At 34.4% G+C, this 22,158-nt stretch overlaps 1 protein-coding gene across 1 annotated transcript in view; it reads left to right on the forward strand.

Annotated features, from left to right (window-relative positions):
• LOC311120545 (uncharacterized protein) overlaps positions 1 to 22,158 on the forward strand; it is a 30,896-nt gene that overhangs the window by 7,084 nt on the left and 1,654 nt on the right. Inside the window, exons 3-7 of the mRNA XM_084195130.1 lie at positions 15,817 to 16,002; positions 19,954 to 20,130; positions 20,893 to 21,126; positions 21,499 to 21,708; positions 21,797 to 22,012. Of these exons, the coding sequence (XP_084051256.1) occupies positions 15,990 to 16,002; positions 19,954 to 20,130; positions 20,893 to 21,126; positions 21,499 to 21,708; positions 21,797 to 22,012 (850 nt within the window). The 5' untranslated portion in view covers positions 15,817 to 15,989. The remainder of the gene's footprint in view (positions 1 to 15,816; positions 16,003 to 19,953; positions 20,131 to 20,892; positions 21,127 to 21,498; positions 21,709 to 21,796; positions 22,013 to 22,158) is intronic.

Consider the following 22,158-nt stretch of genomic DNA (forward strand, 5'->3'; position numbering starts at 1 on the left):
TTATAAACTGGACCAATGCATAGTGTTATATTACAGTATTATAAACTGGACCAATGCATAGTGTTATATTACAGTATTATAAACTGGACCAATGCAGTTATATACAGTATTATAAACTGGACCAATACATAGTGTTATATTACAGTATTATAAACTGGACCAATGCAGTTATATACAGTATTATAAACTGGACCAATGCAGTTATATACAGTATTATAAACTGGACCAATGTATAGTGTTATATACAGTATTATAAACTGGACCAATGCATAGTGTTATATACAGTATTATAAACTGGACCAATGCATAGTGTTATATACAGTATTATAAACTGGACCAATGCATAGTGTTATATACAGTATTATAAACTGGACCAATGCAGTTATATACAGTATTATAAACTGGACCAATGCAGTTATATACAGTATTATAAACTGGACCAATGTATAGTGTTATATACAGTATTATAAACTGGACCAATGCATAGTGTTATATACAGTATTATAAACTGGACCAATGCATAGTGTTATATACAGTATTATAAACTGGACCAATGCATAGTGTTATATACAGTATTATAAACTGGACCAATGCATAGTGTTATATACAGTATTATAAACTGGACCAATGCATAGTGTTATATACAGTATTATAAACTGGACCAATGCATAGTGTTATATACAGTATTATAAACTGGACCAATGCATAGTGTTATATACAGTATTATAAACTGGACCAATGCATAGTGTTATATACAGTATTATAAACTGGACCAATGCAGTTATATACAGTATTATAAACTGGACCAATGCATAGTGTTATATACAGTATTATAAACTGGACCAATGCATAGTGTTAAATACAGTATTATAAACTGGACCAATGCATAGTGTTATATACAGTATTATAAACTGGACCAATGCATAGTGTTATATACAGTATTATAAACTGGACCAATGCATAGTGTTATATACAGTATTATAAACTGGACCAATGCATAGTGTTATATACAGTATTATAAACTGGACCAATGCATAGTGTTATATACAGTATTATAAACTGGACCAATGCAGTTATATACAGTATTATAAACTGGACCAATGCATAGTGTTATATACAGTATTATAAACTGGACCAATGCATAGTGTTATATACAGTATTATAAACTGGACCAATGCATAGTGTTATATACAGTATTATAAACTGGACCAATGCATAGTGTTATATACAGTATTATAAACTGGACCAATGCATAGTGTTATATACAGTATTATAAACTGGACCAATGCATAGTGTTATATACAGTATTATAAACTGGACCAATGCATAGTGTTATATACAGTATTATAAACTGGACCAATGCATAGTGTTATATACAGTATTATAAACTGGACCAATGCAGTTATATACAGTATTATAAACTGGACCAATGCATAGTGTTATATACAGTATTATAAACTGGACCAATGCATAGTGTTAAATACAGTATTATAAACTGGACCAATGCATAGTGTTATATACAGTATTATAAACTGGACCAATGCATAGTGTTATATACAGTATTATAAACTGGACCAATGCATAGTGTTATATACAGTATTATAAACTGGACCAATGCATAGTGTTATATACAGTATTATAAACTGGACCAATGCATAGTGTTATATACAGTATTATAAACTGGACCAATGCAGTTATATACAGTATTATAAACTGGACCAATGCATAGTGTTATATACAGTATTATAAACTGGACCAATGCATAGTGTTATATACAGTATTATAAACCGGACCAATGCATAGTGTTATATACAGTATTATAAACTGGACCAATGCATAGTGTTATATACAGTATTATAAACTGGACCAATGCAGTTATATACAGTATTATAAACTGGACCAATGCATAGTGTTATATACAGTATTATAAACTGGACCAATGCATAGTGTTATATACAGTATTATAAACCGGACCAATGCATAGTGTTATATACAGTATTATAAACTGGACCAATGCATAGTGTTATATACAGTATTATAAACTGGACCAATGCATAGTGTTATATACAGTATTATAAACTGGACCAATACATAGTGTTATATACAGTATTATAAACTGGACCAATGTATAGTGTTATATACAGTATTATAAACTGGACCAATGCATAGTGTTATATACAGTATTATAAACTGGACCAATGCAGTTATATACAGTATTATAAACTGGACCAATGCATAGTGTTATATACAGTATTATAAACTGGACCAATGCATAGTGTTATATACAGTATTATAAACTGGACCAATGCATAGTGTTATATACAGTATTATAAACCGGACCAATGCATAGTGTTATATACAGTATTATAAACTGGACCAATGCATAGTGTTATATACAGTATTATAAACTGGACCAATGCAGTTATATACAGTATTATAAACTGGACCAATGCATAGTGTTATATACAGTATTATAAACTGGACCAATGCATAGTGTTATATACAGTATTATAAACCGGACCAATGCATAGTGTTATATACAGTATTATAAACTGGACCAATGCATAGTGTTATATACAGTATTATAAACTGGACCAATGCAGTTATATACAGTATTATAAACTGGACCAATGCATAGTGTTATATACAGTATTATAAACTGGACCAATACATAGTGTTATATACAGTATTATAAACTGGACCAATGTATAGTGTTATATACAGTATTATAAACTGGACCAATGCAGTTATATACAGTATTATAAACTGGACCAATGCATAGTGTTATATACAGTATTATAAACTGGACCAATACATAGTGTTATATACAGTATTATAAACTGGACCAATGCATAGTGTTATATACAGTATTATAAACTGGACCAATGCAGTTATATACAGTATTATAAACTGGACCAATGCATAGTGTTATATACAGTATTATAAACTGGACCAATGCATAGTGTTATATACAGTATTATAAACTGGACCAATGCAGTTATATACAGTATTATAAACTGGACCAATGCATAGTGTTATATACAGTATTATAAACTGGACCAATGCATAGTGTTATATACAGTATTATAAACTGGACCAATGCATAGTGTTATATACAGTATTATAAACTGGACCAATGCATAGTGTTATATACAGTATTATAAACTGGACCAATGCAGTTATATACAGTATTATAAACTGGACCAATGCATAGTGTTATATACAGTATTATAAACTGGACCAATGCATAGTGTTATATACAGTATTATAAACTGGACCAATGCAGTTATATACAGTATTATAAACTGGACCAATGCATAGTGTTATATACAGTATTATAAACTGGACCAATGCATAGTGTTATATACAGTATTATAAACCGGACCAATGCATAGTGTTATATACAGTATTATAAACTGGACCAATGCATAGTGTTATATACAGTATTATAAACTGGACCAATGCAGTTATATACAGTATTATAAACTGGACCAATGCATAGTGTTATATTACAGTATTATAAACTGGACCAATGCATAGTGTTATATTACAGTATTATAAACTGGACCAATGCATAGTGTTATATACAGTATTATAAACTGGACCAATGCATAGTGTTATATACAGTATTATAAACTGTACCAATGCATAGTGTTATATTACAGTATTATAAACTGGACCAATGCATAGTGTTATATACAGTATTATAAACTGGACCAATGCAGTTATATACAGTATTATAAACTGGACCAATGCATAGTGTTATATTACAGTATTATAAACTGGACCAATGCATAGTGTTATATACAGTATTATAAACTGGACCAATGCATAGTGTTATATACAGTATTATAAACTGGACCAATGCATAGTGTTATATACAGTATTATAAACTGGACCAATGCATAGTGTTATATACAGTATTATAAACTGGACCAATGCATAGTGTTATATACAGTATTATAAACTGGACCAATGCAGTTATATACAGTATTATAAACTGTACCAATGCATAGTGTTATATACAGTATTATAAACTGGACCAATGCATAGTGTTATATACAGTATTATAAACTGTACCAATGCATAGTGTTATATTACAGTATTATAAACTGGACCATTGCATAGTGTTATATACAGTATTATAAACTGGACCAATGCATAGTGTTATATACAGTATTATAAACTGGACCAATGCAGTTATATACAGTATTATAAACTGTACCAATGCATAGTGTTATATTACAGTATTATAAACTGGACCAATGCATAGTGTTATATACAGTATTATAAACTGGACCAATGCAGTTATATACAGTATTATAAACTGGACCAATGCATAGTGTTATATTACAGTATTATAAACTGGACCAATGCATAGTGTTATATACAGTATTATAAACTGGACCAATGCATAGTGTTATATACAGTATTATAAACTGGACCAATGCAGTTATATACAGTATTATAAACTGGACCAATGCATAGTGTTATATACAGTATTATAAACTGGACCAATGCATAGTGTTATATACAGTATTATAAACTGGACCAATGCATAGTGTTATATACAGTATTATAAACTGGACCAATGCATAGTGTTATATACAGTATTATAAACTGGACCAATGCATAGTGTTATATACAGTATTATAAACTGGACCAATGCATAGTGTTATATTACAGTATTATAAACTGTACCAATGCATAGTGTTATATTACAGTATTATAAACTGGACCAATGCATAGTGTTATATACAGTATTATAAACTGGACCAATGCAGTTATATACAGTATTATAAACTGGACCAATGCATAGTGTTATATTACAGTATTATAAACTGGACCAATGCATAGTGTTATATACAGTATTATAAACTGGACCAATGCATAGTGTTATATACAGTATTATAAACTGGACCAATGCATAGTGTTATATACAGTATTATAAACTGGACCAATGCATAGTGTTATATACAGTATTATAAACTGGACCAATGCATAGTGTTATATACAGTATTATAAACTGGACCAATGCAGTTATATACAGTATTATAAACTGTACCAATGCATAGTGTTATATACAGTATTATAAACTGGACCAATGCATAGTGTTATATTACAGTATTATAAACTGGACCAATGCATAGTGTTATATACAGTATTATAAACTGGACCAATGCAGTTATATACCGTATTATAAACTGGACCAATGCATAGTGTTATATTACAGTATTATAAACTGGACCAATGCATAGTGTTATATACAGTATTATAAACTGGACCAATGCATAGTGTTATATTACAGTATTATAAACTGGACCAATGCATAGTGTTATATACAGTATTATAAACTGGACCAATGCATAGTGTTATATACAGTATTATAAACTGGACCAATGCAGTTATATACCGTATTATAAACTGGACCAATGCATAGTGTTATATTACAGTATTATAAACTGGACCAATGCATAGTGTTATATACAGTATTATAAACTGGACCAATGCATAGTGTTATATTACAGTATTATAAACTGGACCAATGCATAGTGTTATATACAGTATTATAAACTGGACCAATGCAGTTATATACAGTATTATAAACTGGACCAATGCATAGTGTTATATACAGTATTATAAACTGGACCAATGCATAGTGTTATATTACAGTATTATAAACTGGACCAATGCATAGTGTTATATACAGTATTATAAACTGGACCAATGCAGTTATATATAGTATTATAAACTGGACCAATGCATAGTGTTATATTACAGTATTATAAACTGGACCAATGCATAGTGTTATATACAGTATTATAAACTGGACCAATGCATAGTGTTATATTACAGTATTATAAACTGGACCAATGCAGTTATATATAGTATTATAAACTGGACCAATGCATAGTGTTATATACAGTATTATAAACTGGACCAATGCATAGTGTTATATACAGTATTATAAACTGGACCAATATATAGTGTTATATACAGTATTATAAACTGGACCAATGCATAGTGTTATATACAGTATTATAAACTGGACCAATGCATAGTGTTATATACAGTATTATAAACTGGACCAATGCATAGTGTTATATACAGTATTATAAACTGGACCAATGCATAGTGTTATATACAGTATTATAAACTGGACCAATACATAGTGTTATATACAGTATTATAAACTGGACCAATGCAGTTATATACAGTATTATAAACTGGACCAATGCAGTTATATACAGTATTATAAACTGGACCAATGCATAGTGTTATATACAGTATTATAAACTGGACCAATGCATAGTGTTATATACAGTATTATAAACTGGACCAATACATAGTGTTATATACAGTATTATAAACTGGACCAATGCAGTTATATACAGTATTATAAACTGGACCAATGCATAGTGTTATATACAGTATTATAAACTGGACCAATGCATAGTGTTATATACAGTATTATAAACTGGACCAATACATAGTGTTATATACAGTATTATAAACTGGACCAATGTATAGTGTTATATACAGTATTATAAACTGGACCAATGCATAGTGTTATATACAGTATTATAAACTGGACCAATGCAGTTATATACAGTATTATAAACTGGACCAATGCATAGTGTTATATACAGTATTATAAACTGGACCAATGCATAGTGTTATATACAGTATTATAAACTGGACCAATGCATAGTGTTATATACAGTATTATAAACCGGACCAATGCATAGTGTTATATACAGTATTATAAACTGGACCAATGCATAGTGTTATATACAGTATTATAAACTGGACCAATGCAGTTATATACAGTATTATAAACTGGACCAATGCATAGTGTTATATACAGTATTATAAACTGGACCAATGCATAGTGTTATATACAGTATTATAAACCGGACCAATGCATAGTGTTATATACAGTATTATAAACTGGACCAATGCATAGTGTTATATACAGTATTATAAACTGGACCAATGCAGTTATATACAGTATTATAAACTGGACCAATGCATAGTGTTATATACAGTATTATAAACTGGACCAATACATAGTGTTATATACAGTATTATAAACTGGACCAATGTATAGTGTTATATACAGTATTATAAACTGGACCAATGCAGTTATATACAGTATTATAAACTGGACCAATGCATAGTGTTATATACAGTATTATAAACTGGACCAATACATAGTGTTATATACAGTATTATAAACTGGACCAATGCATAGTGTTATATACAGTATTATAAACTGGACCAATGCAGTTATATACAGTATTATAAACTGGACCAATGCATAGTGTTATATACAGTATTATAAACTGGACCAATGCATAGTGTTATATACAGTATTATAAACTGGACCAATGCAGTTATATACAGTATTATAAACTGGACCAATGCATAGTGTTATATACAGTATTATAAACTGGACCAATGCATAGTGTTATATACAGTATTATAAACTGGACCAATGCATAGTGTTATATACAGTATTATAAACTGGACCAATGCATAGTGTTATATACAGTATTATAAACTGGACCAATGCAGTTATATACAGTATTATAAACTGGACCAATGCATAGTGTTATATACAGTATTATAAACTGGACCAATGCATAGTGTTATATACAGTATTATAAACTGGACCAATGCAGTTATATACAGTATTATAAACTGGACCAATGCATAGTGTTATATACAGTATTATAAACTGGACCAATGCATAGTGTTATATACAGTATTATAAACCGGACCAATGCATAGTGTTATATACAGTATTATAAACTGGACCAATGCATAGTGTTATATACAGTATTATAAACTGGACCAATGCAGTTATATACAGTATTATAAACTGGACCAATGCATAGTGTTATATTACAGTATTATAAACTGGACCAATGCATAGTGTTATATTACAGTATTATAAACTGGACCAATGCATAGTGTTATATACAGTATTATAAACTGGACCAATGCATAGTGTTATATACAGTATTATAAACTGTACCAATGCATAGTGTTATATTACAGTATTATAAACTGGACCAATGCATAGTGTTATATACAGTATTATAAACTGGACCAATGCAGTTATATACAGTATTATAAACTGGACCAATGCATAGTGTTATATTACAGTATTATAAACTGGACCAATGCATAGTGTTATATACAGTATTATAAACTGGACCAATGCATAGTGTTATATACAGTATTATAAACTGGACCAATGCATAGTGTTATATACAGTATTATAAACTGGACCAATGCATAGTGTTATATACAGTATTATAAACTGGACCAATGCATAGTGTTATATACAGTATTATAAACTGGACCAATGCAGTTATATACAGTATTATAAACTGTACCAATGCATAGTGTTATATACAGTATTATAAACTGGACCAATGCATAGTGTTATATACAGTATTATAAACTGTACCAATGCATAGTGTTATATTACAGTATTATAAACTGGACCAATGCATAGTGTTATATACAGTATTATAAACTGGACCAATGCATAGTGTTATATACAGTATTATAAACTGGACCAATGCAGTTATATACAGTATTATAAACTGTACCAATGCATAGTGTTATATTACAGTATTATAAACTGGACCAATGCATAGTGTTATATACAGTATTATAAACTGGACCAATGCAGTTATATACAGTATTATAAACTGGACCAATGCATAGTGTTATATTACAGTATTATAAACTGGACCAATGCATAGTGTTATATACAGTATTATAAACTGGACCAATGCATAGTGTTATATACAGTATTATAAACTGGACCAATGCAGTTATATACAGTATTATAAACTGGACCAATGCATAGTGTTATATACAGTATTATAAACTGGACCAATGCATAGTGTTATATACAGTATTATAAACTGGACCAATGCATAGTGTTATATACAGTATTATAAACTGGACCAATGCATAGTGTTATATACAGTATTATAAACTGGACCAATGCATAGTGTTATATTACAGTATTATAAACTGTACCAATGCATAGTGTTATATTACAGTATTATAAACTGGACCAATGCATAGTGTTATATACAGTATTATAAACTGGACCAATGCAGTTATATACAGTATTATAAACTGGACCAATGCATAGTGTTATATTACAGTATTATAAACTGGACCAATGCATAGTGTTATATACAGTATTATAAACTGGACCAATGCATAGTGTTATATACAGTATTATAAACTGGACCAATGCATAGTGTTATATACAGTATTATAAACTGGACCAATGCATAGTGTTATATACAGTATTATAAACTGGACCAATGCATAGTGTTATATACAGTATTATAAACTGGACCAATGCAGTTATATACAGTATTATAAACTGTACCAATGCATAGTGTTATATACAGTATTATAAACTGGACCAATGCATAGTGTTATATTACAGTATTATAAACTGGACCAATGCATAGTGTTATATACAGTATTATAAACTGGACCAATGCAGTTATATACCGTATTATAAACTGGACCAATGCATAGTGTTATATTACAGTATTATAAACTGGACCAATGCATAGTGTTATATACAGTATTATAAACTGGACCAATGCATAGTGTTATATTACAGTATTATAAACTGGACCAATGCATAGTGTTATATACAGTATTATAAACTGGACCAATGCATAGTGTTATATACAGTATTATAAACTGGACCAATGCAGTTATATACCGTATTATAAACTGGACCAATGCATAGTGTTATATTACAGTATTATAAACTGGACCAATGCATAGTGTTATATACAGTATTATAAACTGGACCAATGCATAGTGTTATATTACAGTATTATAAACTGGACCAATGCATAGTGTTATATACAGTATTATAAACTGGACCAATGCAGTTATATACAGTATTATAAACTGGACCAATGCATAGTGTTATATACAGTATTATAAACTGGACCAATGCATAGTGTTATATTACAGTATTATAAACTGGACCAATGCATAGTGTTATATACAGTATTATAAACTGGACCAATGCAGTTATATATAGTATTATAAACTGGACCAATGCATAGTGTTATATACAGTATTATAAACTGGACCAATGCATAGTGTTATATACAGTATTATAAACTGGACCAATGCAGTTATATACAGTATTATAAACTGTACCAATGCATAGTGTTATATTACAGTATTATAAACTGGACCAATGCATAGTGTTATATACAGTATTATAAACTGGACCAATGCATAGTGTTATATTACAGTATTATAAACTGGACCAATGCATAGTGTTATATACAGTATTATAAACTGTACCAATGCATAGTGTTATATTACAGTATTATAAACTGGACCAATGCATAGTGTTATATACAGTATTATAAACTGGACCAATGCAGTTATATACAGTATTATAAACTGGACCAATGCATAGTGTTATATTACAGTATTATAAACTGGACCAATGCATAGTGTTATATACAGTATTATAAACTGGACCAATGCATAGTGTTATATACAGTATTATAAACTGGACCAATGCATAGTGTTATATACAGTATTATAAACTGGACCAATGCATAGTGTTATATACAGTATTATAAACTGGACCAATGCATAGTGTTATATACAGTATTATAAACTGGACCAATGCAGTTATATACAGTATTATAAACTGTACCAATGCATAGTGTTATATACAGTATTATAAACTGGACCAATGCATAGTGTTATATTACAGTATTATAAACTGGACCAATGCATAGTGTTATATACAGTATTATAAACTGGACCAATGCAGTTATATACCGTATTATAAACTGGACCAATGCATAGTGTTATATTACAGTATTATAAACTGGACCAATGCATAGTGTTATATACAGTATTATAAACTGGACCAATGCATAGTGTTATATTACAGTATTATAAACTGGACCAATGCATAGTGTTATATACAGTATTATAAACTGGACCAATGCATAGTGTTATATACAGTATTATAAACTGGACCAATGCAGTTATATACCGTATTATAAACTGGACCAATGCATAGTGTTATATTACAGTATTATAAACTGGACCAATGCATAGTGTTATATACAGTATTATAAACTGGACCAATGCATAGTGTTATATTACAGTATTATAAACTGGACCAATGCATAGTGTTATATACAGTATTATAAACTGGACCAATGCAGTTATATACAGTATTATAAACTGGACCAATGCATAGTGTTATATACAGTATTATAAACTGGACCAATGCATAGTGTTATATTACAGTATTATAAACTGGACCAATGCATAGTGTTATATACAGTATTATAAACTGGACCAATGCAGTTATATATAGTATTATAAACTGGACCAATGCATAGTGTTATATTACAGTATTATAAACTGGACCAATGCATAGTGTTATATACAGTATTATAAACTGGACCAATGCATAGTGTTATATTACAGTATTATAAACTGGACCAATGCAGTTATATATAGTATTATAAACTGGACCAATGCATAGTGTTATATACAGTATTATAAACTGGACCAATGCATAGTGTTATATACAGTATTATAAACTGGACCAATATATAGTGTTATATACAGTATTATAAACTGGACCAATGCATAGTGTTATATACAGTATTATAAACTGGACCAATGCATAGTGTTATATACAGTATTATAAACTGGACCAATGCATAGTGTTATATACAGTATTATAAACTGGACCAATGCATAGTGTTATATACAGTATTATAAACTGGACCAATACATAGTGTTATATACAGTATTATAAACTGGACCAATGCAGTTATATACAGTATTATAAACTGGACCAATGCAGTTATATACAGTATTATAAACTGGACCAATGCATAGTGTTATATACAGTATTATAAACTGGACCAATGCATAGTGTTATATACAGTATTATAAACTGGACCAATACATAGTGTTATATACAGTATTATAAACTGGACCAATGCAGTTATATACAGTATTATAAACTGGACCAATGCATAGTGTTATATACAGTATTATAAACTGGACCAATGCATAGTGTTATATACAGTATTATAAACTGGACCAATGCATAGTGTTATATTACAGTATTATAAACTGGACCAATGCAGTTATATACAGTATTATAAACTGGACCAATGCATAGTGTTATATACAGTATTATAAACTGGACCAATACATAGTGTTATATACAGTATTATAAACTGGACCAATATATAGTGTTATATTACAGTATTATAAACTGGACCAATGCATAGTGTTATATTACAGTATTATAAACTGGACCAATACATAGTGTTATATACAGTATTATAAACTGGACCAATGCATAGTGTTATATTACAGTATTATAAACTGGACCAATGCATAGTGTGTTATACAGTATTATAAACTGGACCAATGCAGTTATATACAGTATTATAAACTGGACCAATGCAGTTATATACAGTATTATAAACTGGACCAATGCATAGTGTTATATACAGTATTATAAACTGGACCAATGCATAGTGTTATATACAGTATTATAAACTGGACCAATGCAGTTATATATAGTATTATAAACTGGACCAATGCATAGTGTTATATACAGTATTATAAACTGGACCAATGCATAGTGTTATATACAGTATTATAAACTGGACCAATGTATAGTGTTATATTACAGTATTATAAACTGGACCAATGCATAGTGTTATATACAGTATTATAAACTGGACCAATGCATAGTGTTATATACAGTATTATAAACTGGACCAATGCATAGTGTTATATACAGTATTATAAACTGGACCAATGCATAGTGTTATATACAGTATTATAAACTGGACCAATGCATAGTGTTATATACAGTATTATAAACTGGACCAATGCATAGTGTTATATTACAGTATTATAAACTGGACCAATGCAGTTATATACAGTATTATAAACTGGACCAATGCATAGTGTTATATACAGTATTATAAACTGGACCAATGCATAGTGTTATATTACAGTATTATAAACTGGACCAATGCAGTTATATACAGTATTATAAACTGGACCAATGCATAGTGTTATATACAGTATTATAAACTGGACCAATGCATAGTGTTATATACAGTATTATAAACTGGACCAATGCATAGTGTTATATACAGTATTATAAACTGGACCAATGCATAGTGTTATATACAGTATTATAAACTGGACCAATGCATAGTGTTATAAACAGTATTATAAACTGGACCAATGCATAGTGTTATATACAGTATTATAAACTGGACCAATGCATAGTGTTATATACAGTATTATAAACTGGACCAATGCATAGTGTTATATACAGTATTATAAACTGGACCAATGCATAGTGTTATATACAGTATTATAAACTGGACCAATGCAGTTATATATAGTATTATAAACTGGACCAATGCATAGTGTTATATACAGTATTATAAACTGGACCAATGCATAGTGTTATATACAGTATTATAAACTGGACCAATGCATAGTGTTATATACAGTATTATAAACTGGACCAATGCATAGTGTTATATACAGTATTATAAACTGGACCAATGCATAGTGTTATATACAGTATTATAAACTGGACCAATGCAGTTATATATAGTATTATAAACTGGACCAATGCATAGTGTTATATACAGTATTATAAACTGGACCAATGCATAGTGTTATATACAGTATTATAAACTGGACCAATGCATAGTGTTATAAACAGTATTATAAACTGGACCAATGCATAGTGTTATATACAGTATTATAAACTGGACCAATGCATAGTGTTATATACAGTATTATAAACTGGACCAATGCATAGTGTTATATACAGTATTATAAACTGGACCAATGCATAGTGTTATATACAGTATTATAAACTGGACCAATGCAGTTATATATAGTATTATAAACTGGACCAATGCATAGTGTTATATACAGTATTATAAACTGGACCAATGCATAGTGTTATATACAGTATTATAAACTGGACCAATGCATAGTGTTATATACAGTATTATAAACTGGACCAATGCATAGTGTTATATACAGTATTATAAACTGGACCAATGCATAGTGTTATATACAGTATTATAAACTGGACCAATGCAGTTATATATAGTATTATAAACTGGACCAATGCATAGTGTTATATACAGTATTATAAACTGGACCAATGCATAGTGTTATATACAGTATTATAAACTGGACCAATGCAGTTATATACAGTATTATAAACTGGACCAATGCATAGTGTTATATACAGTATTATAAACTGGACCAATGCATAGTGTTATATACAGTATTATAAACTGGACCAATGCATAGTGTTATAAACAGTATTATAAACTGGACCAATGCATAGTGTTATATACAGTATTATAAACTGGACCAATGCATAGTGTTATATACAGTATTATAAACTGGACCAATGCATAGTGTTATATACAGTATTATAAACTGGACCAATGCAGTTATATACAGTATTATAAACTGGACCAATGCATAGTGTTATATACAGTATTATAAACTGGACCAATGCATAGTGTTATATACAGTATTATAAACTGGACCAATGCATAGTGTTATATACAGTATTATAAACTGGACCAATGCAGTTATATACAGTATTATAAACTGGACCAATGCATAGTGTTATATACAGTATTATAAACTGGACCAATGCATAGTGTTATATACAGTATTATAAACTGGACCAATGCATAGTGTTAAATACAGTATTATAAACTGGACCAATGCATAGTGTTAAATACAGTATTATAAACTGGACCAATGCAGTTATATACAGTATTATAAACTGGACCAATGCATAGTGTTATATACAGTATTATAAACTGGACCAATGCATAGTGTTATATACAGTATTATAAACTGGACCAATGCATAGTGTTATATACAGTATTATAAACTGGACCAATGCATAGTGTTATATTACAGTATTATAAACTGGACCAATGCAGTTATATACAGTATTATAAACTGGACCAATGCATAGTGTTATATACAGTATTATAAACTGGACCAATGCATAGTGTTATATACAGTATTATAAACTGGACCAATGCATAGTGTTATATACAGTATTATAAACTGGACCAATGCATAGTGTTATATACAGTATTATAAACTGGACCAATGCAGTTATATACAGTATTATAAACTGGACCAATGCAGTTATATACAGTATTATAAACTGGACCAATGCATAGTGTTATATACAGTATTATAAACTGGACCAATGCATAGTGTTATATACAGTATTATAAACTGGACCAATGCATAGTGTTATATACAGTATTATAAACTGGACCAATGCATAGTGTTATATACAGTATTATAAACTGGGTGGTTCGAGCCCTGAATGGTGATTGGCTGACAGCCGTGGTATACCACGGGTATGACAAAACATTTATTTTTTCTGCTCTAATTACGTTGGTTACCAGTTTATAATAGCAATAAGGCACCTTGGGGGTTTGTGGTATATGGCCAATATACAACGGCTAATGGCTGTATCCAGGCAGTCCGCGTTGCGTCGTGAATAAGAACAGCCCTTAGCCGTGGTATATTGGCCGTATGCCACACCCCCCTCGGGCCTTATTGCTTAAGTATAGCATATAACATAGAAGACAAGAGTTGTATGTCCTCATCGTTTTCCTCCTGTGTTTAACCCCTGTAATGTTGTCATTGAAACAGCAGAGGGTGCCAGCTTAGACCGAGACAGACCGTTCCACTGCTCCCAGTGTGGTAAGAGGTTCACCGCACCAAGCAGCCTGAAGACACACATTCAGAGACACAGCGGAGAGAAACCCCACCGGTGCTCTGTCTGTGGGAAGTGCTTCCTGCGATCCACAGACCTGAAGAGACACCAGATGACCCACAAAGGTAATAGAGACCCACACACCTGGCGTCTCTCCTCACACACCTGGCGTCTCTCCCTACACACCTGGCGTCTCTCCTCACACACCTTGCGTCTCTCCTCACACACCTGGCGTCTCTCCCCACACACCTGGCGTCTCTCCCCACACACCTGGCGTCTCTCCTCACACACCTTGCGTCTCTCCCCACACACCTGGCGTCTCTCCTCACACACCTGGCGCCTCTCCTCACACACCTGGCGTCTCTCCCTACACACCTGGCGTCTCTCCTCACACACCTTGCGTCTCTCCTCACACACCTGGCGTCTCTCCCCACACACATGGCGTCTCTCCTCACACACCTTGCGTCTCTCCCCACACACCTGAGATCTCTGCTGGAACACTGACATTGGTGTCTTGAAGAAACACTGACATTGGTGTCTTGAAGAAACACTGACATCAGTGTCTGTTTATCAGTTAAATAAGTTGATCTATACGGTGTAGTGGCATTTCCATGTAAAAGGACCCATGAGCACCAACATGTGAAGTTCATTGGAGCACGTCGAATTGGGTGTCAAATGAAAGCAAAGAGTCTATATTTTTAAGAAATTAAGGCATTTACAGTGGGGAAAAAAAGTATTTAGTCAGCCACCAATTGTGCAAGTTCTCCCACTTAAAAAGATGAGAGGCCTGTAATTTTCATCATAGGTACACGTCAACTATGACAGACAAATTGAGAAAAAATAATCCAGAAAATCACATTGTAGCATTTTTAATGAATTTATTTGCAAATTATGGTGGAAAATAAGTATTTGGTCACCTACAAACAAGCAAGATTTCTGGCTCTCACAGACCTGTAACTTCTTCTTTAAGAGGCTCCTCTGTCCTCCACTCGTTACCTGTATTAATGGCACCTGTTTGAACTTGTTATCAGTATAAAAGACACCTGTCCATAACCTCAAACAGTCACACTCCAAACTCCACTATGGCCAAGACCAAAGAGCTGTCAAAAGACACCAGAAACAAAATTGTAGACCTGCACCAGGCTGGGAAGACTGAATCTGCAATAGGTAAGCAGCTTGGTTTGAAGAAATCAACTGTGGGAGCAATTATTAGGAAATGGAAGACATACAAGACCACTGATAATCTCCCTTGATCTGGGGCTCCACGCAAGATCTCACCCCGTGGGGTCAAAATGATCACAAGAACGGTGAGCAAAAATCCCAGAACCACACGGGGGACCTAGTGAATGACCTGCAGAGAGCTGGGACCAAAGTAACAAAGCCTACCATCAGTAACACACTACGCCGCCAGGGACTCAAATCCTGCAGTGTCAGACGTGTCCCCCTGCTTAAGCCAGTACATGTCCAGGCCCGTCTGAAGTTTGCTAGAGTGCATTTGGATGATCCAGAAGAGGATTGGGAGAATGTCATATGGTCAGATGAAACCAAAATATAACTTTTTGGTAAAAACTCAACTCGTCGTGTTTGGAGGACAAAGAATGCTGAGTTGCATCCAAAGAACACCATACCTACTGTGAAGCATGGGGGTGGAAACATCATGCTTTAGGGCTGTTTTTCTGCAAAGGGACCAGGACGACTGATCCGTGTAAAGGAAAGAATGAATGGGGCCATGTATCGTGAGATTTTGAGTGAAAACCTCCTTCCATCAGCAAGGGCATTGAAGATGAAACGTGGCTGGGTCTTTCAGCATGACAATGATCCCAAACACACCGCCCGGGCAACGAAGGAGTGGCTTCGTAAGAAGCATTTCAAGGTCCTGGAGTGGCCTAGCCAGTCTCCAGATCTCAACCCCATAGAAAATCTTTGGAGGGAGTTGAAAGTCCGTGTTGTCCAGCGACAGCCCCAAAACATCACTGCTCTAGAGGAGATCTGCATGGAGGAATGGGCCAAAATACCAGAAAAAGTGTGTGAAATCCTTGTGAAGACTTACAGAAAACGTTTGACCTGTGTCATTGCCAACAAAGGGTATATAACAAAGTATTGAGAAACTTTTGTTATTGACCAAATACTTATTTTTCCACCATAATTTGCAAATAAATTCATTAAAAATCCTACAATGTGATTTTCTGGAATTTTTTTTCTCATTTTGTCTGTCATAGTTGACGTGTACCTATGATGAAAATTACAGGCCTCTCTCATCTTTTTAAGTGGGAGAACTTGCACAATTGGTTGCTGACTAAATACTTTTTTTCCCCACTGTATACATTTGAACCATTTTCCATCCCAAACAATAAGAATAAGCAAAGGCTTTGATTTATTTTTAAACAGATGGAAAAGGGGGGTCTACCAGAAAAAATATTAAAAGCTATTAGAAATACATGAAAAGACAATAATGTTGAAGTAAAAACCCTGCCAACTAATATCAACCCTTATATTTAGTTTAGGTAAACAAATGTCTGCCTTCTCTGTTTAAGAAACATTGCCTTGTGCCTTAAAAACCCACATATCTTTAAGATATTTTCACATTTCTCTCTCTCATGAGGAGGAAGTATAATGAAAGTTCACAGAAGTAACAAGTAATGGTAGACCTATCAATTAGTTATAGTGATTTGACTGGTATCAAATTTGTTTATGAATGATTAAAAATCGAAATTATTTTACCAAAAAAAAAGTAGGTAACAGAATTTCTGCAATGGAATAGGCTACAATGGGAAATCATAGTAGTCACAAACCACAGTTGGTTCACCTGCTACTGTCCTTCCTTCTACTGGTGTACTGTTATGTTCAGCTCATAGGGCAGGGTTCTTCAATTCCGGTCCTGGAGGGCCGAAACACCTCTGTTTTTCATCCTCTCCTTCTAATCAGGGGCTAATTCAGACCTGGGACACCAGGTGAGTGCAATTAACTACCAGGTAGAAATAAAAAACAGAAGTGTTTCGGCCCTCCAGGACCGGAATTGAAGAACCCTGTCATAGGGTCTCCTGCTACTGTCCTTCCTTCCACGGACATTCTGTTATGTTCAGCTCATAGGGTCTCCTTCTACTGTCCTCCCTTCCACTGACATTCTGTTACGTTCAGCTCATAACTGTTTTCTTTCTCTTTCTGTCGTCTGGTGGTCAAAGCAAGAGTGTTAAAACAGCCCCTCCCTCTCCCCCCTCCCTCTCCCCCCTCCCTCTCCCTCCCCCCTCTCCCTCCTCCCTCTCCCCCCCCCCTCTCCCCCCCCCCCCCTCTCCCTCCCTCTCCCCCTGAACTCTACTCTACTGAACTCTGCTGAACTCTACTCTACTGAACTCTATTGTACTCTACTCTACTGTCCTTTGATATCCAAACTTGTGAAACATAACCGTCTATGATTGGTGCAGATTTGGTCCGGTTTGGACCAAACAAATGTGGTCTTGTTTTGTTGCAGAGCTCATTAAAATAATAGCCAGTGTGTAGAATAACACCCGAATATGTAAAGGAGGATATTGTATATTTCTACCTTTGTGTTCCTATTCAGGATACATCACCATGAAGAGCATGCCATTCATATCCATCATTATGCATTTCTGTGTTGTACAGATCAGGAATCCATGATGAAATTCCGTTACTGCAATTCTGTTACTGGGTGTAAATCCACTTCACTCACTTCTTTCAAACTCAAGGTGTCATGTCATAACTGACACCCAATTCTTTCTGCAGAGTTTTGGAAAATGTGGTTACATAAAAAACTGAGGGAGATTTTACCAAAATTCTGTTACTTAACTTTGCATCTGCACAGTTCTTCCAGTAAATGTGTTTTTGTCAAATGTTATGTGTAAATTGTTAAAAGTAGTCATTGTGCATAGAGTTGTATGGTTTGTTAAACTTTGAAATCAATGGTTTTTGTTCAGCATACATTTTACGTGAAAAGTCAGTCTCCATTCCGTTCAAATGGAATTGGCCATAGGTGCATAATATTGTATATGTACTGTTGGTGTGCTGTTCCCTCCTCTGTGTCCTGCAGCGTTTTAACCCCTGTAATGTTGTCATTAAAGCAGTCACCTCAGACAGACCGTACATCTGTTCTGAGTGTGGCAAGACGTTCACCTCGCCGACCAGCCTGAGGATCCACATGAAGATCCACAGCGAAGACAAACCCCACCAGTGTTCCGTCTGCGGGAAGCGCTTCCTGTGGTTATGTGTTCTGAAGAGACACCAGGTGGTGCACAAAGGTGAGGGAAACACCTGAAGTCTCTGCTGGAAGACTGTCCTGTGTGGCTCGTTGGTACAACATGACCTTTGCAAGCCCAGGATTGCGTTCAAAATGACAGAACGGTGTGCAACGTTGAATTCAACGGAAACAGTACTGTACGACCAGTTGTGATTATGGAGGCTCAGAGGACAGTTAGCATAGGGTGTGATTATGGAGGCTGAGGACAGTTAGCATAGGGTGTGATTATGGAGGCTCAGAGGACGGCAGGTAGCTTAGTGGGTAAGAGCGTTGTGCCAGTAACCGAAAGGTCGCTGGTTCTAATCCCCGAGCCAACTAGGTGAAAAGTCTGTCGATGTGCCCTTGAGCAAGGCACTTAACCCTAATTGCTCCTGTAAGTCGCTCTGGATAAGAGCGTCTGCTAAATGACAAAAATAATAAATAAAAATAAAAATAGGACAGTTAGCATAGGGTGCGATTATGGAGGCTCAGAGGACAGTTACCATAGGGTGTGATTATGGAGGCTCAGAGGACAGTTAGCATAGGGTGTGATTATGGAGGCTCAGAGGACAGTTAGCATAGGGTGTGATTATGGAGGCTGAGGACAGTTAGCATAGGGTGTGATTATGGCGGCTCAGAGGACAGTTACCACAGGGTGTGATTATGGAGGCTCAGAGGACAGTTACCACAGGGTGTAGGTCTACTGTATGTGTACAGCTGCTGCTTGCTGTTCTCTCTTCTGTCTTGATGTGTTTTAATCCCTGTGATGTTGTCATTGAAACAGAGAGCGCCATCTCTGACCCAGACAGCCCAGTGGATCCTGAACAAGGGCAGAAGCCGTACCCTAACCCTGAAAGACTGTACCTCTGCTCAGAGTGTGGCAAGAGGTTCACCACAGCACCGTTACTGAAGTCACACATGAAGACGCACAGTGGAGAGATACACCACCAGTGCTCCGTCTGTGGGAAGTGTTTCCTGCGATTACAGGACCTCAAGAGACACCAGGAGATCCACAAAGGTGAGAAAGACCCACACACACACACGAGTCGCACACTGTAGCAAACGTTTTGCAACGTAGCAAAAGGTTCTGCAACGGAAACCGTTAACTTCCGAAAGGAAAACGTTTTGTGCCAAAATTCTATTGGACAAATTCAGGTAGGTCCCCCTCCATTTTGTTTTGTTTGCTTCCATTTTGTTTCTAGTGAATAACACCCCTGAAGTCTCTGTTCACACACCTGGGTCATATTCATTAGGAACCAAACAGAAACAAATGGGGGGAGGGACTATCCAATAATAAAACGCTTGTTTTTTGTTTTCCGTTAGCGAAACATTTTGCTACGGTGTGCAGTGACAGTGCAGCATTTTAACCCCTGTAATGTTGTCATTGAAGGGGGCGCCAACTCTGACGCAGACAGCTCAGGGGAACTAGATCCGGAGAGACCGTTCCCCTGCTCTGTGTGTGGTAAGAGGTTCACCGCAGCCTTCAGACTTAAGGCACACATGAAGATCCACAGCGGAGAGAAACCCCACCAGTGCTCCGTCTGTGGCAAGGCCTTCCTTCGACCCTACGACCTTAAAAGACACCTGGTGACCCATAAAGGTGAGAGGAACACCAGGTTGGAGTTGTGCTTGCTATCCTCATCATTCTCCTCTGCGTTTTAACCCTTATAATGTTGTCATTGAAACAGGAGAGGGCACCAGCTCTGACCCTGACAGCCCAGGGGACCCTGACCAGGGGCTGAAACCGTATTTCTGCTCCCAGTGTGGTAAGAGGTTCACTGCAGCCAGCAGCCTGAAGACACACATGATGACGCACATAGGAAAGAAACCCCACCAGTGCTCTGTCTGTGGGAAGTGTTTCCTGCGATTCCAGGACCTGAAGAGACACCAGGTGATCCACAAAGGTAAGAGAGACCCACACACCTGGGTCGTGTTCACTAGGGAACCACACTGAAGCAAACGGGCAGAAACAGGGAGGGACTACCAGATCTTTTCCAATAAGAAACGCTTTGTTTGTGTTACGGTGGGCACCGATTCATTTCTCCTCTCC

This window comes from Coregonus lavaretus, assembly GCF_964263955.1.
Source record: "Coregonus lavaretus genome assembly, contig: HAP1_SCAFFOLD_47, whole genome shotgun sequence".
Taxonomy (NCBI): domain Eukaryota; kingdom Metazoa; phylum Chordata; class Actinopteri; order Salmoniformes; family Salmonidae; genus Coregonus; species Coregonus lavaretus.